At 45.0% G+C, this 26,227-nt stretch overlaps 1 protein-coding gene across 16 annotated transcripts in view; it reads right to left on the bottom strand.

Annotated features, from left to right (window-relative positions):
- TACC1 (transforming acidic coiled-coil containing protein 1) overlaps positions 1–26,227 on the bottom strand; it is a 126,112-nt gene that overhangs the window by 62,699 nt on the left and 37,186 nt on the right. For 5 of the 16 annotated variants that reach the window (XM_033231616.1, XM_033231627.1, XM_033231489.1 and 2 more), the window contains exons 1-2: positions 1,790–2,658; positions 716–831 (exon numbers count right to left, since the gene is read on the bottom strand). The exons of 5 other annotated variants lie outside the window; for them this stretch is intronic. In XM_033231616.1, coding sequence (XP_033087507.1) covers positions 716–831; positions 1,790–1,950 — 277 coding nt within the window. In that variant the 5' untranslated portion in view covers positions 1,951–2,658. Of the gene's footprint in view, positions 1–715; positions 832–1,789; positions 2,659–26,227 lie in introns of those variants that run through there. 6 more of the 16 variants (XM_033231551.1, XM_033231579.1, XM_033231499.1 and 3 more) reach the window with 2 other exon arrangements.

Genomic DNA, 26,227 nt, shown 5'->3' with positions numbered 1-26,227 from the left:
CTTGACCCTTAACAGGTTCTGCCTCCATAATGTTAGCTCAAGAGAGCAGAACTTCACTGCTGAATCACAGTGCGCTCTATTTAGTGAATAAGCATATGAATTATGTGGGGACAGGTGAAATTTTATTCCGAACTGGCTGTGTGACAAAAAAGGTTTCTACTAATTAAGTGAGACAGTGGAAGCTCCTGCAGATGGGCTCTGAGGGGCTGGGAGGGAACCCATGTGCCAGGTTTTCCTAAGTAGACTGAAGGGCTCTCACCACATCCCTGCATGGAAGTGGGTGAGGTGAGTGATTCTGAAATAGCTTCTTAAGAACTCTCCCTATCAAAAATTAAGTCAAGTCTTACCTGTCATTTTTGTCTCCAGCCACACCCCAGTAGAAAGCAACTTAGCCTGAGAAATTTGTAAAGTCAAATATAAACATGATCTTCCTACTTCATTACTATACACATTTTTTTTTAGGGGCTGAGGAGAAAGACCTAGTAGGAATGTTAGATAATGATAATCTCATACTGCAAATGCACAAAGTCTACTCGGAGGAGAAAGCCTCGATCACCACACGCCTAAAAATATATATGCCAGGAGGTTTCAAACAGCTCTTTCTTGGTCAAACCCTCTTAAATGGTTCTAAATTTACACTTTTTTCCTTCCTTCATTGATATTTTTCAAAACTTTTAAAACAAAACAGGCAGGAAAAATGCAAGTTTTTCCTTACCTTGGCTTTTGGCCCCAGGTCCTGCCAATCCCAGTGATGGATCACAGGACTCCTTGAAAGGTGATTGGATCGGGGTTTCAGCTTCAGGGGTCTCAAAATTACCTTCAGAATCCGAGCTGCCAAGGAGGAAAAATGAGGAATTACCACTTTCAACGGTATTTCCGACACCCTTTGAAATCTACATATTCACAAAGGCTAAAAGTCCAGCATGTTTGTCTAACTTCACAACCAACCGGTCCTCAGCAGGGTCTGACCTGCGGAGGCAACTGCGGTCTCTGAGCAGTGCCCTCCTTGTGCTTCTCAGGCTGGCATCCTGTCTCTTTGAAAGCTCCTCCATTCCCTGGAGCTTTTCTCCAGCACCATTTATTTTTGAGGTCATCCTTCCCTCAGACACCTGAAAAATGCGCTTTTCCAACAGACTCCTTTTGTCACAAGAGCCCTTTCCCAGAGGCTTTAACAATTAATACTGGTCCCACCCCCGAGTTAGGCCGACGCTAGGCATTCCTCTTTGCTGGGTAGGCCTCTACCTGCTGGAACTCCCTGGGCCCGAGGCTAAGAATGCTGTCACCTGCCTTCCGCAATCACGCGGATGACAGCCCGTCAGAGACCACCATTTCCCAGCAGCTGCCAGGGGCCTGTCATCACGCGACCTTATTCACCGCGGCCGCGTTTTGGGTACACGGTAAGGCCGCGGGAAGGGCCGGGGAGCGACTTCTTCCCCACGGCGGGGGCCCTAAGTTGCACTGGGTGAGATCAGTGACGCTGCTCCTGTGTGGAGGGGCGGGGGCTGGGGGTCGAAGCTTAGAGAAAGTGACCGAGGCCAGCGAGGATGCGGAGACTGCAGATTCTGGGTTGGGTTCGGAAAGCTCCTAGCGAAACGGGGGCCAGAAAACACACGGGAGGACAGAAGATTCCGAACTTTTGGACGCACACGGGGACCTGGCTCCGGGCGGGGACACGGCACCGCAGTGAGGACGGTTTCGCGGGTGGCGACCATACACACGCACACAGAGGGAGCCGCAGATGGATGGAGGCAAGCGCGTCTGCATTTCGGCGGGGACGCCCTGTACTTGCCTGAAACTCAAGGATTTGGTCTCGGCTTGCGAGTCTTCCTCCTCGGGGTCGCCCTCGGGCCCGCCGGCCTCGTCCTCGCCAGCCGCCCCGCCGCGTACCGCAGACCACGTCCATTTCGCCCACTGCACGGGGGACAGGATCTGCCACGGGCTGAACGCCATGAGCGTGGCTCCTCCGGCTCCAGCTCCTAGGGGCAGGGGAAGGGGTGGGGAGAGCCTTTTTCCCTTTCAAAATGGAGGGAACCGGTGACAGGCGCCAGCAAGCGTTCCCAGCGGAGGCGCGGATGTGGTTAAACGAGTGCCGTCGGGGGCCCTGGTAGAGCGCTTCCTCCCGCCGGCTGCCGGCGCCGCGTCCTCCTCGGCCTACTCCCCACACGGTGCGGCCGCAGCGGGCCCCGCGCCGGGCTCCACTGGCCGGGAAGACGCCCGTCCTGTGGCCTCCTCACGCCCCCGGCCCGCAGGGCCCAGCGGCTAGACCTTGGCGGCTCCCGCTCCGGGCTCGCGGACTCCCGCCTCCCGGCCGGCGGGGCGCGCATCAGCTGCCGCCGGAGCCGCGCCCCAGAAGCCGCCCCCTCGGACCGTACTACTCGCGCGCGCGCGCGGGGGCGGCGGCGGCGCCGGGGCTTTGAAGTCGGCCGCGCGCCCGCCGGATCCCCCCGCCGCGGCGTCACGCTGGTCGCGCCCCGACTGAGGGCCGGGGCTTCCCGGCGGCGCCTGGGGAGACCCGGTAGCCCGCCAAAGCTCCGCCGGCGTCCCGAGCGGAGGAGGACGGTTTTCTGAGCTGGGGCACACCGCGCTCTTCCTCTTTCCTTATTCTTTTTAAAAATGTTTTAAACGTTTTCATCTGGCCACTGTGACTTCACGGCGATGGTGATACTGGACCGCACATAAGTTAAGCCCCTTGTTACCAAAAAAAAAAAAATACAAAACTTCGCGGCCGCTGTGGACTGTTGTTTTCCCCTCCCTAACCCTGGCAGAGTGGGGGATTTCAGCCTGTTCATCTCCATCCCGGGCATTCCCGGGATTTGAAAATCCCTCCGCAAAGCCACAAGAGTGACCGAGGACTGGAATTTAAGATGCCGTCCCCTTCCCCAAACCGCACTCGGGGAGGCTTCCCAAGTGCCCAGGTCTTGTCTTAGGTAAGGGTGCTAAATTCCCTGTGAGATTACAGCCTGATGGGTTTCCCATTCTCCATATTTATTTAAAATACAGATGGGTGACTCAATATGTTGCCCAGGCTGGTCTTGAACTCTTGGCCTCAAGCGATTCTCCCGCCTCTGCCTCCCAAAGTGCTAGGATTCCAGGCCTGACACCGCGCCTGACCCCATTCTCCTTTTTGAGATTTTCTTTTCATAACTTCTAAGTCTTTGATTTCTGACTTCTTTCGCTGCTTCAGCAACAAGCCAAGAGGCCTGGTGACAACTTTAGGTTTGAAGGCAATGGGAAATAGCTGATGTTCTCCATTTCCCATGGAAGGATTTCATGTAGGGATTGTTCCTCTCAAAACCACCAATGCACCTTCTTCCAAGTGAATCGATTGACTCAAACACCAGGCTTAATGATCCCCTTGCCTGGATAAGGTGTTTCGGGTGGTACTGTAATTTCCAAGTTGTGGTGCATCCGTGAGGTGCCTGCAGGTTCCCACAGAGACAGCAACTCCAAAATATGCACGTTGAAACTTGCAAGAGACTAACCGTTGCCTCTGAAAGCAGTTGGCATGTCTATTCATCGTGACTGTTTTACACATTTGATAACAAAAACAGGAGCAAAATACAAGATAAGACTTGGCAGGGTAGTTTTACCAAAACCGAAGGGCAGGAGTTAGGCTGAAGTCTAGAGAAAAGAAACGGGTGGGGTGTCAGGATGCTTTCGAATTCATCCTGGCTTCTTCCCAGAAATAAACTGTCATGAGTTGTTCTAGCGACTATAAAGAAGTGAACTAGGCAGGAGGTCCATGTGAAGTATATCACACCACTTATCCAACTGTTGTAGTTTTAGGTTTATGCTCACCCAATAAAACTTCAGGTTCTACGGTCCCCCAGGCTCTTGGATTTGACACAGTGTTCTGTTGCTAGGAAATAATACTACCCCAGCAAATTAGTAACTGGCATACACTAGGTCCTGTTTTTCCTCCTGAATAGTTCTCTCATCTTTTCATTCCCTTGCATCCCCGTGGTGACTGACATAGTTCCCGCACTCCCCATCTTTCATGATCTACTGTAAATAACTCCCACCTGGTTTTACCTCTGAAGGCTTTCTTGCCTGAGGTCACCCCTGCCTGGCTGATCAGTGACTCGTGCTCTAATCTTGCGGTTCCCATTCGCCTCTATGCCCATCCTTTTGTATTCCTAGCCACAGTCAGTAGAGAACTTGTTGTCAATCTTTAATATGCCCAAGAATCATCCACCAGCCTTCTTAAAAAAAAAAAAAAATCCAAATTACCAACAGGGTCTGGAAATCTGTATGTTCACTGAGTGTCCTGGGGAACTATTATCACAGGGTAAATTTGGGAAACAGTGCCTAACTTGAACCAACTGCTTGCTGCTTGGGGAACAGTCTCCCTTTGCCTGCAGAGAGAGCTTTGCAGATTCCTGGAACACACCTCCTCCCCAACCCCAGCCCACCCCAAGTTCCCAGGCTTCGGCTGCCCGAACGTCCTTCAGCACTTAGCTCAAGTGTCCACAGGGGGAGGCAGGCTGATTGTCCTTCCTTTCTATCATTTCTATACCCCAAACATCCATAAAGAACTCTTCCTGTGGCCTTAGATCTCAAAGTGAAAGAGAGCATTCTTAACAGTTACACGGGGACTACAGCCATAAACCAGGAGTGTCTCCAGAAGACCAGGATGTAAGGCCATTCTACACTTAGCACACTATATATAACGTATTTATTTACATATTTGTCCCACAAGCTTCTAAAGGAACTTTAGCCCGCTTTGGAACTTCCCCCAGAAATTAGGACAGAACCACACGCCCAGGAGGTGTTCAACACATATGTAAGAAAAAACAAACATTCTAGTTTACAAATAGTCCTTGTGAGTTTGGCTAGGGTGACATAAATTCCTAAAGCCTGACTCCTCCTAGGGAAATCTAGTTTCTGGGTCACAAAATAACAGAACCCAGGACCAGTGATGGCCCCAGTAAGATTAAGCCTCACCTATGCAGCAATTTACTTTTTTTTTTTTTTTTCTGAGATGGAGTCTCACACTGCACCCAGGCTGGAGTGCAGTGGCGCAATCTCAGCTGACTGCAACCTCTGCCCCCTGGGTTCAAGCAATTCTCACTGACTCACCTCCCAAGTATCTGGGATTATAGGTTCCTGCCACCACGCCCAGCTGATTTTTGTATTTTTCAGTAGAGATGGGGTTTCCTCATATTGGCCAGGCTGGTCTTGAACTCCTGACCTCAGGTGATCCGCCCACTTTGGCCTCCCAAAGTGCTGGGATTACAAGTGTGAGCCACTGCACCCGGCCTGCAGCAACTTCTTGACACTGGACAAGCAAATAAATGCCTAAGGTTTCTGAAAATCACTCCTCTGCAAGTTCTTGAACTTAGTGTGAGCAGTGGTGAATATGAGTCCATCAGCTGGACCGCTCCTCTCAGTGTGCTACTCCTAGTCCTGGCTTCATTCTTACCTGGCACAGGTTGCAAAGTCACAACTAGGAACACTGTAGCCCTGTCAGTGAAGACGTGCCATTGCCAACAGGAGGCTGTGGCTACCCTATCTGCTTTTCTGCCCTTCCTCGGTCTAACCAGGCAAGGGCATGATGATGTCTAATCAAGACAACATTGCCAGTAACAGCATCTGACCGCATTCAAATATGTTAACATGACAGTCTTAACCTTGCAAGATCAGATGTTGACCTAATTATCCTTTACCTGTAGACTACAATCATCTATAGAATTATAATCTTCCTTCCACTACCCAAACACACTGAAATCAGGGATGTGTACAATGCATTTATACAGAAAATTATAAAGAGAAGCACCTTTCCAATTTTTTTAAAAGAGAGGCCTCAGAGTATGTCCATAGTTAATACTCTTTCAGGCTGGGAGCAGTGGCTTACACCTGCAATCCCACACTTTGGGAGGCCAAGGCAGGAAGATCACTTGAAGTCAGGAGTTCGAGACCAGCCTGGCCAACACGGTGAAACCCCATCTCTACTAAAAATATATAAATTAGCCAGGTGTGGTGGTGGGTGCCTGTAATTCCAGCTACTCGGGGGGCTGAGGCAGGAGAATCACTTGAACTGGGGAGGCAGAGGTTGCAGTGAGCCGAGATCATGCCATTGCACTCCAGCCTGGGCAACAGAGTGAGACTCCATCTCAAAAAAAAAAAAAATAATAATACTCTTTCAGAGTTCCAGGAAGATTAACAAAGGTCCAAACTGCATTTATTAAAGACTTGGCTGAGCCCCCCACCTGGGGTCTGCTCAAAGACCCTTGCCCAGGCTTTGCTCTGGTGAACAACTCTTGTCATATCCACCCATTGATCTATTTTCTTCTGTATCACAAAAGAAAAGTTTGCTTTCCCCAGAAAGTATGCCATTCAACCTAGGTCACAGATCAAGCCTATAGCAGAACTGCCACACAGAAGAGTTACACTGTGTCAGCTTTCAGAGAAGCTGGGGGGATATATACACACACACATACACATATATATACACATAAATGTAGTATTTACACTATACTAGTGTAATTGAAGAGCCAGTTCTATGAGATTCTCTCATTTCCATCAAATATTCATGACTATATGTTTATTGACTTTATAAGAAAGTTTACTTTAGTTCTCTACTCTGTGATGTAAACGTATTAAAGAAGCAGTTGTTGAGTGCAAAAGATGTAAACAGAGTTAGGTCAGTCTGTTTATTCTAAGTGAAGAAAAATAATCCCAACATTATCCCTAATTCTTCCCGCCAACTACCACAAGTCTAAAGTTGAAAACAAGCAAACCAAAAGCAAACACAAAGCTCCACTTAAAGCAGTGAACAATCTTTAAATTTAGGAATACCTTCTATAGACATGTTTGGTCTTTCCTGCTAAATAATATTATTGTATTTACAGAGCCTGTTAAACATGAATATCGTCTTGGAGGATTACTCTTACTGATTTAGCACATTTTATTTCCTTCTGTTGAACTCAGATTCCTTTCGAGCAGATTAGGTGTTAAAAAAGAGGGCTATCCACGTCCAAGTCCAAGTCTGAGAGTTTTATACCTAGAGCTCAGACAAGAAAACCATCTGAAACTTCCTCTATGTTGTTTATAAATTTAATATTCTAGTAAAGGACATTACTTCAAATTTGAGATATCTGCTTTACTACACTTACCTGTTTGTGGGGAGGGTGGAATTTAAGACTTGAATTAAAGAGGCTGAAGGAATTCAGGACATTTAAATAGAATAATATTCCTAGCCAGGCACAGTGGCTCACATCTGTAATCCCAACACTTTGGGAGGCCGAGGCGGGTGGATTACCTGAGGTCAGGAGTTCGAGACCAGCCTAGCCAACACAGTGAAACCCCATCTCTACTAAAGATACAAAAATTAGCTGGGCACGTGGCACGCATCTGTCATCCTAGCTACTCAGAAGGCTGACACGAGAGAATCGCTCAAACTCAGGAGGCAGAGGTTGCAGTGAGCCGAGATCGCGCCACTGCACTCCATCCTGGGGGTCAGAACAAGTCTCTACCTCAAAGGAAAAAAGAAAAAAAGAAGAAGAAGAATATTTCTTCACCTACAGCCATTTTATTCCTTCTTCTCTTCTCCACCTCCAAAATAAAATAAATGTCCTAAACAATGCATCCTCATGGATTAGAAGAACATTAATCATATAGCCCAAATGTTTCAAGATCATCCTAATATAAATTATTCTACTCACTATCCTCATAAATATATTGTGAGTCTTCAGGAGACCACACATCTTCTTGTTACTAAGAAGTTACAAGGTAACAGATTGGGATGGTGGTTGGAAGGGGCAGTGAAAGGCAAAAGCGGATTCACTGGTAGGAGGATGTGGGGAGAAAAGGTCCACCTAGAGGAAAAGAATAAAATCACAAAAAGCTTTCGAAAATAACTGTGACACCCACTCCAACTTAATTCCTTAGTCTAGGGATTTGGGGGGATTTCATTACAGTAACTCACATGTTTGTGACCAATAATCTTCCTGTATTTCTAGGAGATAAAAAGATGGGAAAATAAGTAGCCAACTCTGTGACATGATACGCAGCATCCTGTAAACTCCAGCTTTTATCTCTTTAGAGTAAAAGTTTGATTACTGTATTTTGATCCTGAAACTCCAAGTTAGTAAAACACTATTGCTAAGATGGCAATACTACCCAGTTAACTTATAGGGCTAATTTGATTTCAATCAAAATTCCTAGGGGATTTTTCATAGAATTCGTCAATAATGTTTAAAAGTTTATCTGGAAAAATAAACTGGTGAACACATTTTAGATTTTGTAAAAAAAACCTACAACAACTAAGAGTTAAGAGTAGACTAGTGCTACAAGATATTGAGACACATTTATGCAAAAATAGCCAGATCTTTGTTCTGTAAAACAGAACAGAAAGCCCAGGAAAAGATCTTACAAGATACAGGAATTTATTATATACCAAAAAAGATGGCTTGAACCTAGCAGGCTGAGGTTGCAGTGAGCCGAGATCGTGCCACTGCACTCCAGCCTGGGCAACAGAGCAAGACTCCACCTCAAAAAAAAAAAAAAGAACAAACAAAAAAAATAAAGAAGATGTTACAATATGTAAGGAGAAAGAAGATTTATGATTGGAGCATAGTTGGCTGGCAATGGGAAAAAAGATCAAGTTAAACCCTTACCTCAGAGCATATACCAGAATAAATTCCAGATGGATTAGATGGCTAAATAATAAAAATCGAACCACTGGGAGAAAGCAGTCTACAAGCAACAGAATCTGTCAGAGCTCTGTAGCAAGGGTGAGGATCCAACTTAGAAGTAATTAATGAAGTCAGACACAAAATAAAGATAGATTTGGCTATATTAATAAAAATGGGCCGGGCGCGGTGGCTCAAGCCTGTAATCCCAGCACTTTGGGAGGCCGAGACGGGCGGATCACAAGGTCAGGAGATTGAGACCATCGTGGCGAACACGGTGAAACCCCGTCTCTACTAAAAAAATACAAAAAACTAGCCGGGCGAGGTGGCGGGCGCCTGTAGTCCCAGCCACTCGGGAGGCTGAGGCAGGAGAATGGCGTAAACCCGGGAGGCGGAGCTTGCAGTGAGCTGAGATCCGGCCACTGCACTCCAGCCTGGGCGACAGAGCAAGACTCCGTCTCAAAAAAAAAAAAAAAAAAAAAAAAAGGAAAAAAATAAAATAAAAAAAAAAATAAAATAAAAATGAAGCTTCTGACTATGTGCCTTCAAGTTAAAAGGCAAACAACAGGCCATGGAAAAACAAAGATTGTTAGTATTGTTATTACCTAAGGAACTCGTGAAAACCAGTAAGATCATTGAAGCCCCAAAAGAAAAGTGAACAATTACAACTGCTTACCATGTGTTAGACATTACACTTTACATGAATCGTCTCATTTAATCACCTCCACTTACTCTTATAGTCTCATGAGGAAAGTATTGTTATGGCCTTTTTGTTGTTGTTAACAAGTTAAGTTGGTTGCATTTTCACCTCTACAGCAGAGGCTGTTGATCTGGGCTTAGCAAGGAAGGGTTTCAGAAGGTCCTGGCCTCCCTGAAATTGTATGCAAAAAGTATGTGTGTGAGCATATTTGCATCAGTCTCTCCCTCTCCTCTTCCCCACATACGGTCAAGCTCCACTCCAGGAATAATGTTTTAGGTTGACTAAAGATTGATTTTTGAATCTGAAAGTGGAACTAATATAAGATTCTTCAGTACGAGGAAGTACTGGCCAAAGAAGCCCTTACATGGAAAATCCAGACTTGCCAGAAATTAGTATAGAATACAGCCAGTTTTGAAGACTCCCAGAGGGTGGAAAAGGGTGGAGAGCAGGCCTAGCAGTGCTCACCACTCCAGGAAGGGTGTGCCCTTCTCCAAATGCCCAGTGGGAGCCTGTGGCATTGGGCAGCCTGTGGGTTCCATCTAAGTGACTGTGTGGTGACCAAAGTGTGAAATGCTCATTTCAAGTAGGCATTTGCCAGTTGAGCCAAAGTACCATAAAAAAAATAAAAAAAAAAAAAGCTTTTCAGCCAGGCATAGTGGCATCTTCCTGTAATCCCAGCACTTTTGGAGGCTTACGCAGGAGGGTAACTTGAGCCCAGGACTTTAAGACCAGCCTAAGCAACATAGCAAAACCCCATCTCTGCAAAAAAATTAAAAAGTAGCCAGGCATGGTGGTGTTCGCCTGTAGTCCCAGCTACTCTTGAGCCCAGGAGGACTGCTCAAGCCCAGAAGGTCAAGGCTGAAGTAAGCTGTGATTGTAGGATTGCACTCCAGACTGGGTGACAGAGTGAGACCTTGACTCAAAAGAAAAGAAGAAAAAAAAACCCCAAGGACCCCTACTGATACAAATGGGAATCCTCAAAGGTACACAAAATTGGGCCAGAGCATAAAAGGCATACTTTATGTGGGAGGTGCAAAAGGATTAATTTTAACATCTCTTTCTTTGGGATGTTCTTTCGCTATACTTCCTTTTCGGGTGGTTTCTTCCAAGAAACTATGTTGATGAGGGAGACGACACCCAGGAGCCTCTCCCCATCTGGGAAAAAGTAGGAGGGCTCAGCAAAGAAAGGAGGCATGAAACGGGTTGCCAAGGCCTGATTTTGTGAAGCAGGAAGCTTAAAAACTGGGGAAGCATTCTTTAAGAAAAGTGCTAAAGGACCCCATGAACACAGTGCTAGGGCCACGCTAATATGAAGGGGCCCAAGCAAGTGAGAGGCCTGAAGCTTAGGCTTCCTCAGCTTCACGGTAAATTCAGCTCTGCCCAGAGAACAAAAGAGATCCCTGCCTGTGGCTCAGGAGTGGTTCAGCTGGCCTCAACTCAGTAAGAGAAATGTCCATTGATGGAGCGAGGGGGTCACACTGACCTCTATCTTCTTAGAGGAAACTAAAATATTTAACTGTTGAAAACTGGATAAAACTGTCAAAAGATATCTCCTACACAGATTGTGAAACATAACTCATGGCTCTGTTCCTTCTGTACCCATTGTAAACACACACACACACACGCACGCGTGTGCACGATTTTATTTTTTATTTTTATTTTTATTTTTTTGAGACGGAGTCTGGCTCTGTCGCCCAGGCTGGAGCGCAGTGGCCGAATCTCAGCTCACTGCAAACTCCGCCTCCCAGGTTCATGCCATTCTCCTGCCTCAGCCTCCTGAGTAGCTGGGATTACAGGCGCCCGCCACCTCGCCCGGCTAATTTTTTGTATTTTTTAGTAGAGACGGGGTTTCACTGTGTTAGCCAGCATGGTCTCGATCTCCTGACCTTGTGATCCACCCGTCTCGGCCTCCCAAAGTGCTGGGATTACAGGCTTGAGCCACCGCGCCCGGCCACGATTTTAATTATTAAGATAAAAAAGCAAAAGGCCAGGTGTGGTGGCTCATGATTGTAATCCCGACACTTTGGGAGACGAAGGCAGGAGGAGCGCTTGAGCCCAGGAGTTTGAGACCAGCCTGGACCACGCAGTGAGATCCCATCTCTACACACATGCACACACACAAAGATAAAAAAGAAAAACTATAATGCTTCTTTAACATTGTGTGTCTATGCACCTCTACCCTTTGAATTTCCACAAGATCACTATGGTAGAGCCTAACTCCCTCACCCCACATCCCATATCCATCATTTCCTTATTCGTTCTGGTAAAAGAACCCTCTGAATTTTTGCTGAGCACATGGTCACACAGCAAGAGGCCACGTTTCCTTCTCTACACCTAGGTGTGGCCTTGTGACTCAGTTATGACCCATGGGATATGAGCATAAGGGGTAAGTGCAAATTTGGGGCAGTGTCTTTTTTTCTCTTTTAGAGAAAGAGTCTTGCTCTATTGTCCAGGCTGAAATGCAGTAGTGTAATCATATCTCACTGTAGCCTTGAGCTCCTGGCTCTAGCAGTCCTCCCACCTCAGCCTCTTGAGCAGCTGGAACTCCAGGTGCACACCACCACGTCTGACTAATGTTGTTGTTTGTTTGTTTGTTTGTCTGTTTGTTTGTTTTAGAAACAGGGTCTTGCTGTATTGCCAGGCTGGTCTCAAATTCCTGGGCTCAAGTGATTCTCACCCCTTGGCCTCCAGAAGCAGTAGGATTACAGGCATGAGCCATTGCGCCTGGCCCCTGGGCCAATATCTTTAAAAAGAAAAGTGCATGTGCAGTTTCTCCTGGCCGAAGAAGTTGTGAACTGCATGTCACAACTTCTGCTGTGTGAGGACCACGCTCTGGACAGGATAGAGCTACAGAACAGACAGAATTTGCGCCAGGCTGACCGGGGAGCAGAGCAGCCTGCAGCCCTAGACTAACTGCTGCCTGAGAACTGTTCCGTGAAAGAGAAAAGTCTATCTTCTTTTTTTTTTTTTTTGAGATGGAGTCTCACTCTGTTGCCTAGGCTGGAGTGCAGTGGTGCAATCTCAGCTCACTGCAACCTCTAGGTTCAAGCGATTCTCCTGCCTCAGCCTCCCGAGTAGCTGGCATTACAGGCATGTGCCACCATGCCGGGCTAGTTTTTGTATTTTTAGTAGAAACGGGGTTTCACCATGTTGGCCAGGCTGGTCTCGAACTCCTGATCTCAAGTGATCTGCCTGCCTCAGCCTCCCAAAGTGCTGGAATTACAGGCATGAGCCACCGTGCCCAGCCTAAAAGTCTATCTTCTTTACAGGACTGTGTCACTGGGTCCCTTTGTAATGGTAGCCTCACCTCTGCCCTCACATTACAACCTCCTCTGGGGGATTTCAGCATCTAAGCTTCCTTAGGTACGGGAAGAACCTGCCTTAAATTTCATTCTACATTCTTCTGAACAGGATTACATTAAATTCCCTTCAAAGATTGATGCATTTTTAAAAATGATAAATTTACACAGATTGAGCATCCCTAATCCAACAATCTAAAATCTGAAATGCTTCAGAATCCAAAACATTTTGCTAGTCACCATGACACCACAGTGGAAAATTCCACACCTAACTTCATGTGACCAGTCACAGTCAAAACACAGCCAAAACTTTGTTTCATGCACAAAATTATTACAACTGTTGTTTAAAATTACCTTCAGGCTATGTGTAGAAGGTGTATATGAAACATAATGAATCTCATGTTTTGACTTGGGTCCCATCCCCAAGCTATCTCATTATGTATATGCAAATATTCCAAAATCTGAAATCTGAAACACTTCTGGTCCTAAGCATTTTGGATAAGGAACACTCTACCTGTATCTCAATGATGTCTTTTCTCAGGGCAGATAATTCCTGAATCACAAGACTCAAGCCCGCCCCATGGAGGATGTCCTAATTACCCTAAAAACAGGACTGAGACTACCCTTCCTTCTGCCATAATGAGTTGAGCTGTGATACTGACTTTCTAGAAATTAGGCAGTTGCATTTTTAAAGATGACTGATGTGGACAAAAACGTTGAAGAGGGAGGAAGTCAATAGTTAGATTCCACAAAGGCCAAGTAGAATGTGATTTACATATTGATGAAGGTTATTATCTTCTTTGGGAAGATTTCCTTGAAATAATATGATTGTATAACTCCAATATTTGCCCAACTCTAAGGATAAACAATAATAATAATAAATAATAACTGACCCAAATCCTATAAGTGAATTAATCACTGTTCTTTGGCTTGAACACTAACTGGTGCTAGTGACAATTTCTAGCACACACACACAATTTTTTTTAGAGATTGTTTTCTTATGGGCTCAATTAGTCAAGTTATTTTGTTGTATTATTTTATAGAACTATGACAACCAAGAGCAAGGTTATCCTCACTGGTCTTCCCTGTACCTCATCATGTACGATATAGGAATATCATATGTGTTTTCTGTTTCCTTTGGCCAAGGCATAGACACTGAGGAGAATATATTTGTTTTACACTATTTTCTGAACAAACGATAAATCACTGCTACAGACTGAATGTTTATATCCCCCCGAAATTCATAGGTTAAAACCTAATCTCCAATGTGAGAATATTAAGAAGTGGGGCCTTTGGGAGGTGATTAGGTCATGAGGGTTCTTCCTGGGGTCAGCGCCCTTACAAAAGAGACCCTAGACAGCTCCCTCTCCCTCCTTCTGCCAAATGAGGACACAGGGAGAAGACACCCAGGAGGTCAGCCCTCACCAGACATGGAATCTGCTGGTCCTTTAATCATGAGCCCTCCTCCAACCTCCAGAACTTCCAGAAATGAATGACTGTGGTTTATAAACCACCTAGGCAATGGTATCCTTATAGCAGCCTCAACAGACTAAGATAATCACTGACTTGTAAGCATCCATCTTAGATCTCATAGAACCACAGGAATTTTTAGCTGGAAAGGACCTTTGCCAAAGATCACTAGGTCCAATATCCTTCTTTTTGGAAGGAGGTTTACTCAGGCACCAAAGTTTGCCACAACTAGGATTCATAACCCTTGCAAGGAAGGTACGAATTCTGGAGTTTCCCCCCAACCCCAAAATATAAGCCCACTTGGTATGTATAAGAGAGATATGACTTCTCCCCAAAATTCACCTCATTTTAAAAGGCAATGTAAATCATTTTATAAAGCAAATACATACAAATAATCTTGTACTTTGTTTTAAAAGTTATTTTGTTTTTGTTTTCTTTTGAGACGGAGTCACGCTGTGTCACCTAGGCTGGAGTGCAGTGGTGCGATCTCAACTCACTGCAACCTCCGCCTCTGGGGTTCAAGCGATTCTCCTGCTTCAGCCTCCCGAGTAGCTGGGATTATAGGCATGTGCCACCATGCCCGGCTAATTTTTGTATTTTTAGTAGACATGGGGTTTCACCATGTTGGCCAGGCTGGTCTTGAACTCCTGACCTCGTGATCCGTCTACCTCAGCCTCCCAAAGTGTTGGGATTACAGGCGTGAGCCACCGTGGCTGGCCTTTAAAAGTATTTTACAGCCTAGGCAACATAGTGAGACCCCATCCCTTCAAAAACAAAAACAAAAAAAATTAGCCTGGTGTGGCAACGCATACCTATAGTCCTAGCTACTTGGGAGGCCGAGATGGGAGGATCATTTGAGCCCAGGAGTTCAAAGTTGCAGTGAGCTGTGATGCTACCACTGCACTTCAGCCTGGGCTATAGAGTGAGACCCTGTCTCAAAACAACAACAAAAAACATATTTTTAAATACCTTTACTGTTTAAGGCAAAATAATACATATGTACATTCATTCATTCATTCATTCCACAAATTTGACAAATGACCAAGCTTTGCCAGCCTCTGCTGAACACTGTGTTGAACAAAAGAGACCCAGTTCCTGCCCTCATAGAACTTGCATATGAGTGAGTTTAGTAAGCAAACAAATAAATATGTAATATATAAGTTATCACGTATGAAATATAAAAATTGCAAGGGGCTCTGAGAATGGTTGGTGGAGGGCATCGGTGGAGATGTCAAGGGAGGTTGCTCTGAGGAAGTGACAGGTTGAAGCCTCAGGGATAGGCAGAAGCTGCCTGGGTGAAATGTAGGGTAACAGCATTCCCTCCTCAAGACACTAAGGACAGAAGCAGCCTTCAGTTTCAAGCAAGCGTGGCTGAAGAGCAGCTGCTGGAGGGAGGAGAGGCGCAAGGCATGACAGCCTAGAAGACCATGTTAAGGATCCTTGTCTCTGAAAAAGTGAATTTTTGACAACACAAGCAGTTCAAAGAGGAAAAAAAACTTGCCCATAGTATTGTCTTTCATAAATAGCCACTGTTAAAATGTTGGTGAGCAATATACCCTTTTATCCCTCTTTTTCAAAGTACTTTTTACATCTGGAATTGAAATATTTATATTTTTCTATTAATACTTATAATCTGTCTTTCCCTACTAGATGTAAGCTCCATGAACACAAAGTACCTTGCCTGTCTTGTTTCTTCTGCTTAATATTTGATGGCTGAATAAAGATTGCAAATCTCTCTCTTACATACACACAAGCATGTACTTATTTGGACAAATGGAACAACAGATAGATAGATGGATAGATAGATACTTTTACACAAATAGTGAATAAGTACTCACCTCTAGCAAAAGACAATATGCATATTTAAATATTTATTGATTTTGTTAATATTTACTGGCATGCATATTAATGTTTATATTAATATTTATTTAATTAATAGAAACATTAATATGTAAATATAAAATATTTTATATTATATTAATATTTTAATTTATTTGATATGCATATTAACATTTATGTTAATATTTAAAATAATGAATTTTTTTTTTGAGACGGAGTTCCATTCTTTCGCCCAGGCTAGAGTGCAGTGGAGCCATCTTGACTCATCACAACTTCACCTTCCGATTTCAAGCAATTCTCCTGCCTCAGTCTCCCAAGTAGCTAGAATTACAGGTGCCTGCCACCATGCCAGGCTAAGTTTTGTATATTTAATAGAGATGGGGTTTCACCATGTTGGTCAGGCTGGTCTCGAACTCCTGACCTCATGATCTGCCCGCCTCGGCCTCCCAGAGTGCTGGGATTACAGGCATGAGCCACCACGCCTGGCCTACTATTTATTAATTTAAGTATACATTTTGTCTTTTGCTAGAGGTGAGTACTTATTCAGGTTAAGTATTAATACAACAATAAACCTTAATTATTAAACCTTAATATTATAAACCTTAATACAAACCTTAATCAATAGAGGTGAGTACTTTATGTATGTTTAAATATTTATTAATTTTCTTAGTATTTATTTATATTAATACATAAATATGTATTAATATTTAATGTTCACAATATCAATTTATTGTTTCTCTTAAGGAACAGTAATATTTCAATCAATATGTTATTTTATATGAACATTATTAATATTTATTAATATTTAAATTAACAAATTAATATTTATTGATATAACTATACATATTATCTTTTACTAAAGGTGAGTACTTATTCATTATGCTGCTTGTTTTCTTCATAAGGTTCTGCTCTCCATGAAGGAAGAGGAAACCAGGATGTGCAGCCAAGTCCCGTCCTGACCCCTCACTGGGATCTGCCTCTCTGCACAACCCACGTATGCCTCCTTCTCTTCACTGCATAACATGCCTTTGAGTGTCTGTACAGAATTTGCCTGACTTGCTCCCCATGGAGGGATATTTAATGGGTTTGTTGTTCCTCATTATAAATGAAACTGTGATGAGCAACCCCATGCATATGCATCTTTTCACACACTTATCATTTCGTAGAGTAAAATCCTAGAAGTAGGATTGTAGTGTCAAAACAAGCACATTTTATATTTTGATACATATAGCCACACTGCCCTCTGGAAAGGCTGTACTCATTCACATTTGTAAACACAGTGTATGAGATAGCCTTTCACTAAACCTTAATCAATACTGAGTTCAGTCAATCTTTTAAAACTGTCAAATGGGTGAAATGATAAGCCACCACCAATGATTGCAGGTCTTATTTGAACATGTTTATTTCTGAAGTTTGAATGTGTTTTAATGGATTTATTGAAGCATTGGCTGCCTAACTGCCTGCCTGCCTGCCTTCCTCCCTCCCCTCCTTCCCTCTCCTTCCTTCCTTCCTTCCTTTCCTCCCTCCCTCCCTCCCTCCTCCTTCCTTCCTTCCTTCCTTCCTCTCTCTTTCTTTCCTTCTGTCTTTCATAAATGGAGTGTTTAAGTCTTTTGCCTTAAACAGCAGTACTCAATGTGTGGCCCCTGGGCCAGCAACATCAGCATCACCTGGGAATACCTTAGAAATGCAAATTCTATAGCCAGGCATTGTGGCGTGTGATTGTAGTCCTCACTACTTGGGAGGGAGGCCGAGTTGGGAGGATCACTTGAGCCCAGGAGTTGGAGGCTGCAGTGAGCTATGATTGCACCGCTGTACTACAGCCCATGCAACAGAGCAAGGCCCTGTCTCAAAAATAAATAAAGTAAATAAAATAGAAATGCACATTCTTGAGCTCCACTTCTACTGCATGAGAAACTTGGGGTGGGCCTGGCCATCTGTGTTATAAGAAGGCCTCTAGGTGATGCCCATAAGCACTTATGTTTTCTTTCTCAGTCATGTTGTACACCCTCGCTCTCTTACACGGAAACCTGTCTCCAACATCCAAACTGGAGACAAAAAGCTTTTGATCAGCAGCAAGTTCAATTATTTCCTCCTCCAAATGGTACTTATGGACTGAACATCATTTGCTATTCCCTTTTGTCCACAATATCCTGAAACCCCTTAACAAACCTCAGAAGTGTATGGTGTCATGAGCGCCAAACTCACAGCCAAATCATAGCTGGAAGAGGGATTTTCTGTCCTTGTCTCCTTCCGTCACCCCCCCATCTTCCATCCACAATCCACATTTTCTCTGAAACTCTAGGGGCCTGCGGCTTGGAGATCCTGGCTCCATCCCCCACTCCAACGCAGGGTTGGGCAAGCGACTCAGGCCTGACTAAAGAGCGTCTCCTACCCCTGTCTCTCCCCGTCTCTTTCCCAATACAGCACTTGGTTTAGCAAAGGGCACAAGATCCAAGCCCATCTAATTCATGTCTTCTGACAACCTCGCCAAACCTTTTCAATGAGCCAGCAAGGTGGGCATTTCCATCAGTCCCCGGCCTCTTGGTTCAATAATCCCCTTTATTTAAGATGCTGTGTAAGCCTCACGCTGACAACTGGTAGAGGCATTCCCTGGGCTGGTGGGTGCCAGGAATGGATATGTGAGATCGTGAGGCAACATTCCTCAGCCTGGTTCCGCGGCTCCTGGCCCATCTGTTTGGCAAAAAGCTGCTGAGAGATTCCCAGAATTCACTCTCCCTCCACAACATCATCAAGGGCCACATTTAAAGAGTTCCCCCGACTCTCAGGGATACAGAAGAGACTCCTGGTGCTGGAGTCCTGTTTTTCTCCCGTAAGAAAGAAGCTGGCTTTTTTTCTTCCCCAAATAAGATATTCAGAATCATTTTATCTCCAGCCAGCCACACTTTAATTAAAGTCAGTCATTCAAAGGCATCTATCGCGTGACTCTCAGCAAGAGCAGGGCACTCCAAGGGCACTGCTCCTCTCTGAATGTGACATACAAAGCAGGCGCGGTGCAGACCGCAGCCTGCGAGGAACTGATTCTTTCACAGATCTCAAGCCTCTGGTGATGAAAGTGGAAGAGCTCAACTAGGACCAAAAAAGGAGAGAACATGATTCAGCTCCCAAGAGGGTTTCCGAATGTGCGAAGGGGGAGAGCGCGGCGGAGGGGGCCTGCAAGGGAAAACCGGAGGGTGGCGCTGGGACCGAAATCCACACTCCCCTCCAGATTGTTCAGAAGGCAGGAAATCTACCGCCCCTAGGGAGATGTCTGCATGCTGCTAAACAATGCGGCATCAAAACCCCTCTCTGCTTCATAAAGGGCGTGAGAAATCGTGGACTTGACACTGTCAGCTAGAGTGACACCACAGGGCCTGAAGAGGGCTCTTAGCTCAGCAGGGAACCACGGGCTCCTGACCTCTGTGGCCAAACCTGCGCTGCTGTGTGAGGAAGGATCCGGGAGAGCCAGAGCCGGCAGCACAGGGAGCATTCGTGTTCACACTCACACACACGCCACGCCACACAGGGTCTCATGTATACACACATACCACTCGCATGCACAGTCACACATGCACCTCCCCAGCAGCCTCACACATCACACACCCCCATCCATACCCAGTCTCACACACACACAGTCACACATACCACACAATCACACACACCACACACCCTCACCCATACCCAGTCTCACACACACACACTACATAGTCACACGCACCACACCCTGACCCATATAACCTCACATACATACACGCACCACACACAGTTACACACACCACACCCCAGCCCATACACAGTCTCACATACACATACACACAACACACATAGTCAAACACACACCACTCACCCTCACCCATACCCAGTCTCACACACACCACACACAGTCACACACACCAAACATCCTCACCCATACCCAGGCTCACACACACACACACCACACACACAATCACACACACCACACACCCTCACCCATACCCAGTCTCACACACACACCACACACACACCAAACATACTCACTCATACCCAGTCTCACACACACACCACACACAGTCACACACACCACACACCCTCACCCATACCCATTCTCTCACGCACACACACCCCTCACATAGTCATACACAACACATTCCTGACCCATACAGCCTCACATACATACACACACACCACACACAGTTACCACACCCCCAACCCATACACAGTCTCACATACACACACACAACACACACAGCCACACACCACTCACCCTCACCCATACCCAGTCTCACACACACACACACCACACGCAGTCACACACACACCACACACCCACCTCATACAGTCTCATACATATACACACACCACACACATAATCACATACCACACACCCCCACCCATGCAGTATCACATATACCACACACCTAGTTACACACATACCACACACACCCCCCACCCATACAGTCTTACATACACATATACACACTACACATGTAGTCACTCATACCACACCCCCAACCCATACACAGTCTCATACACACACACACACCACACACCTAGTTACACACATACCACACACACCCCCCACCCATACAGTCTTACATACACATATACACACTACACATGTAGTCACACATACCACACCCCCAACCCATACACAGTCTCATACACACACACACACCACACACCTAGTTACACACATACCACACACACCCCCCACCCATACAATCTTACATACACATATACACACTACACATGTAGTCACACATACCACACCCCCAACCCATACACAGTCTCATACACGCACACACACCACACACCTAGTTACACACATACCACACACACACCCCACCCATACAGTCTTACATACACATATACACACTACACATGTAGTCACACATACCACACCCCCAACCCATACACAGTCTCATACACGCACACACACCACACACCTAGTTACACACATACCACACACACCCCCCACCCATACAGTCTTACATACACATATACACACTACACATGTAGTCACACATACCACACCCCCAACCCATACACAGTCTCATACACATACACACACCACACACCTAGTTACACACATACCACACACACCCCCCACCCATACAGTCTTACATACACATATACATACTACACATGTAGTCACACATACCACACCCCCAACCCATACACAGTCTCATACACATACACACACACCACACAGTCACACACACCACACACCCCCATCCATACACAGTCTCATACACACACACCACACACCTAGTCACACATATACCACACACATCCCCATCCATACAGTCTCACACACACACGCACCACACAGTCACACACACCTCCCCCACAACAGTCTCACACACATACCATATACCTCCACCTCCACAGTCTCATATACACACACCACAGTCTCACACACACCACACATATCACACACCCCCACTCCCACAGTCTCGTGTACACATATACACCCCACACAGTCACACACACCACACACAGTCACACACACACCTCCCCTGACAGTCTTACATACACAGTCTCACACACACCACACATCCCCACCCACACACTGAGTCTCCTGTATACATACAACCACACACACCACATCTCCCCCACACTCTCATATAAGCCCACAGTCACACAGACACCTCCCACACACAGTTTCAAATATATATGGTGACACACACATATTGCACATATACCCCTCAAAGTCTCTCTGTGTCTGACACACACACACACTCAAGCACTTCAGTCCTAACACATGGCTTCTTGCTCAGCCCCTGGACCATTCATCCAGGGGTATGGAATCAGTCAAACAAGCACACAATTATCAAGGATGGAGGAGGACAAAATTGAACTTTTGACACTCCCGTTCCTTCTGCTGTGCAGCTTCACCAGCCAGGAGCCGCAGCAGCCACCAGAGGGCACCAGAACGTTCCGACACACCGCCCATCAACACATTTGTATGTGAAGAGAATTTCTTCAACATTTGAATTTCTATAAATACAAAAAGTCACAATGAGTCCCCTCTGCATCCAATGCAGGGTGTTTATACTGCAGTTTAACCAGCGGATACAAATGAACAAGCACTGAACGACTGCAGAAGGGAGACTCCCAACTTCTCAGAAGCTACAGAAAGTTCTCTGTGAATCACAGGATTTGAAGACACACCCCTGAGAGGCAGGATCCCGGCCAGCAGAAGGAATGAAGCGTCAAAAGGTCAATTTTGTCTCCCTTCCCTTCCCTTCCTTTTCCTCCCCTCCCCTCCCCTCCCCTCCAAGACAGGATCTCACTCTGTCACCCAGGCTGGAGTGCAGTGGCACAATCTCAGCTCACTGCAGCCTCGAGTTCCTGGGCTCAAGAGATCCTCCCGCCTCAGCCTCCCAAGTAGCTGGGACCACAGGTGCCGACAACACACCTGACTAATTTTTTAAAAAAATTACTTGTACAGATAGAGTCTTGCTATGTTGCCCAGACTGGTCCCAAACTCTTGGGCTCAAGTGGCCCTCCCACCTCAGCCTCCCAAAGTGCTGGGATTACAGGCGTGAGCCACCGTGCCCGGCCCCTAATCTATTTTCTTTTCTCTTACGTGTACTATAAATGAGTATCTGAATGGCCCTGTCAAAAACGAAGCCAAAAACTTAGTGGATGGTGGCTGGCGCCCCCTGGTGGGAGAACAGAGCCCTCCACCTGGCAAGAAGCAGGAAGGAGATGGAAAAGAGCTGAACGCAGCCCTCTCTAGACTCCACTCTCTCTGTCTCTCTTCTTCCCCCTTATTGCCAGGTATTCCTGAAATTTGCGCACATCTCTTGGTTCTAGTCTTGTCCTGAAGAGAACCTCCCATTCTCTGCTTTGGGTATCAACTGTGAAGGGCCCAGGTTATAAGGACTTGACCTGTGCTCCCAAGTGCTGTTCCTATGGCCCATGGGGCACTTATTAGGAATCACGACTTCACACACATCTGCCCGGAAATGCCACCGCCTGAATATCATTCAGTCATCAAGGGGTTCGACGGCCTTCTGAGGCCAATGGATACACAGGTGTGAAAAGGCAAAGGAAGTATCAGTCATCTTCCTACCTTCATATCTTGCCCAAGCTTTCCTAGTTTTGTTTTCTCAAACCCCTATTTAAGAAAAATTTTGATGTAGCCATAGAAACATAACATTTTGCCGTTGTTAGGAAAGCAAGACTCATAGACAAAAATACTTCAGCAAAGAAACCCAGGAGAGGTCTTCTTTCGGTTCTGTGTAAAAGCAATACAGGATTTCTCTATAGCTATTTAGCTATAGAATGAGCTGGACAATGTTTTCTCAAACATTTACTTCCCTGAAACTATCTTATCAGTAGGAAATAGCCATAAAAACTCCTTTTCTAGTAGATAAACAAAAGCCTCTACTGGTTAATGAGTTGTCTGGGTGGCAGAAACACTCTGGAATTGACTGGTAATTTGTGTTCTCTGCTTCAGCCAGGTTCATCAGGACTGAAACCTAGCTCTGTGGCCTTAGTTTCTCAACTTTTCTAGGCCTCAGTTTCTTCATCTGTAAAATGCAGATAATAATGTCTATTTCATGGGATCCATGACAGGATTAAATGGGATAATGGATAGGTTTCAGGGTCTCTGACAGTCCTCATTTCACATATTGTGTATATGTGTATTTTCACAGGGAAAGATCCCTAAGTTTGATCATATTATCAAGGGATCTCTGAACAGTTTTTAGAACTATTGCTGTACAGCAAAGCATCTTTGTAAGGTTTCTGGGAGCTCCCATCTTTACCAGTGACATTCCATGCCGTCAAGTTTTTATGAGAACATGCAGAGTATAAGACAGATAAACAGGATGGGTTTTCTCAGAAATGGAACTACTCTAACTTCCAAAAATAGACAGGACTCTAAAGTTTCTATGTAACATTCCCAAATTTAAGGAGGCTAAATATAATGTATTTTGCCTAGAAGTGTTATTAATATCATATGTAGCAGACATATAGGATTGATAAAGATAAAACTGTACTATTGTGCAATTGTACAAACAATGAAAAAATTACATCCAAAGTATCTGTTACAGTAAGCCTTCCGGGCATGAAGCAATGTCGAAGTCAGGGATCCTTGTGGATAGTCACTCTTCAAGGGTACCAAGTCTCCACAAATAAAAGTAAAGGAGCTGGAAGATAAAGGAAGAGCAGAGAACAGTGGTACATCATTTGCCATTCCTTATATTAAATCTGCTGTGCTTTATGTCCTATTATTATAAAAAATAAACTCTAAAGACTGTCCCTGAAAAATGTATGCCTGACAAAGCATACTGATGACCGACAGCATTTGAAGGTGCCACCATTTCAGCAGAGGAAGCTAAAATGCTTAAAATGCAACCTTAAGATGGACTGAAAATTGATGTAAAAAAAAAAATCTATGAGAAAAGCTCAATTATAGATGTCCTATTTTTTTCCAGCTTCACACATCCCCCTCCATTCACAAGGTCATTTCCTCTTGTTTGACTTTTCGGCATATGTCCTGTCTGCAGTATTATAAACAAATGTTCAGATTTCATACATCTAGAAATGCTTTCTTCTGCTCATGTAAATTCCCACATACATAATAATGTTCACAGTGCCTAAACATAAGAAGGTAGTCAATTAATACTTGTTGAATGAAAGAGAGTGAATAGAAAAAGATTAACATTAGTTCAATGAATGGGAATAAAAAGACAAAAACCATCAAGGGAAAGCTGAAAACCAAATATCTTCCTGACTAATAAAGGGGCAGTGTTAGCCTTGTGGATATTCATGTGTGGACAACAATCTCCTTCTTTAGAATCAGAAAAAACTACTTGTCATTCAAGCAAAGAGAAGAGATCCAGCACTCATCTGACTTCTGGATGAGACTCAAGGCTTTCTTGGGAGAAAAAAGCAAGATAAAGATTATTTTCCATAATATAATTAGCACACAGGTTGGAGGGGAGGGACAGGTATGTAACTTCATATCAAGTTCCAATGATCTGAGGATTTTCTCACAATCAAATGCCCAATACGTGTGTGCTTGGAGAAGGAGGAAACTCTTGTTGGCCTAGACAAAGAGGAGGTTTAATGAGGCAGAAATAAAATTACACATTATAAAAAAAAAAAAAGAAAAACCATCAAGAGTTAGAAAGAAAGAGAGGTTATGATACATAATTTTTTTTTTTTTGAGACGGAATTTCACTTTGTCATCCAGGCTGGAGTATAGTGGTGTGATCTCGGCTCACTGCAACCTCCATCCCCCCAGTTCAAGCGATTATCCTGCCTCAGCCTCCTGAGTAGCTGGAATTATAGGCTTCTGCCACTATGCCCAGATAATTTTTGTATTTTTAGTAGAGACATGGTTTCACCATGTTGGCCAGGCTGGTCTCAAACTCCCGACCTCAGGTGATCCACCCACCTTGGTCTCCCAAAGTGCTGGAATTACAGGCATGAGCCACCATGCCCGGCCTGATACTGAATTTTTTAAATGGTATTTCAAAGTTGTTGGCCAGGCTGGTCTCAAACCCCTGACCTCAGGTGATCTGCCCACCTTGGCCTCCCAAAGTGCTAGGATTACAGGTGTGAGCCACTGCACCCGACTGAGACCTTCGCATTTTCCTAGCACATGGTAAGTGCTCAATAAATGCTAGCTGGACTCATCATACAAAGATAAAGAACTCTTACAAATAAATATGGAAAAATTAATATCTCAGTCAATAACAGGCAGGGAGAAATAACAAGAAATTAAGGAATTCAAAATGGCTAATAAACATAACCTTCCCTTACTAATGAATTAAAAAATTAAAACAAGATTGCAATTTTTTTTTTTTTACCAAGTTGATTTAAAATGATAATGCCCGGCATTGAAAAGGATGCTCTGGGCCAGGTGCAGTGGCTCACGCCTGTGATCCCAGCACTTTGGGAGGTCGAGGAGGGTGAATCACCTGAGGTCAGGAGTTCGAGACCAGCCTGGCCAACATGGTGAAACCCTGTCTCTACTAAAAATACAAAAATTAGCTGGGCGTGGTGGTGGGCGCCTGTAATCCCAGCTACTCAGGAGGCTGAGGCAGGAGAATCCTTTGAACTAGGGAGGTGGAGGTTGCAGTGAGCCGAGATCGCACCATTGCACACCAGCCTGGGTGACAGAGCGAGACTCCGTCTCAAAAAAAAAAAAACAAACAAAAGAAAAAGAAAAGAAAAGCATGCTCTGAGACTGTCACTGTCATGAAGTACTGGGAGGAGTATAACTTGGTATTAACTGGGGGGAGGAGGGAAATTTGACAATATATAGTAATATGTAGCAAATTTTAGAA

Source organism: Trachypithecus francoisi, unplaced genomic scaffold (genome assembly GCF_009764315.1).
Source record: "Trachypithecus francoisi isolate TF-2019V2 unplaced genomic scaffold, Tfra_2.0 Contig01440, whole genome shotgun sequence".
Classification (NCBI taxonomy): Eukaryota; Metazoa; Chordata; class Mammalia; order Primates; family Cercopithecidae; genus Trachypithecus; species Trachypithecus francoisi.
Note: the sequence above shows the minus strand (reverse complement) of the source record. Positions and strands in the feature narration are given on the sequence as shown.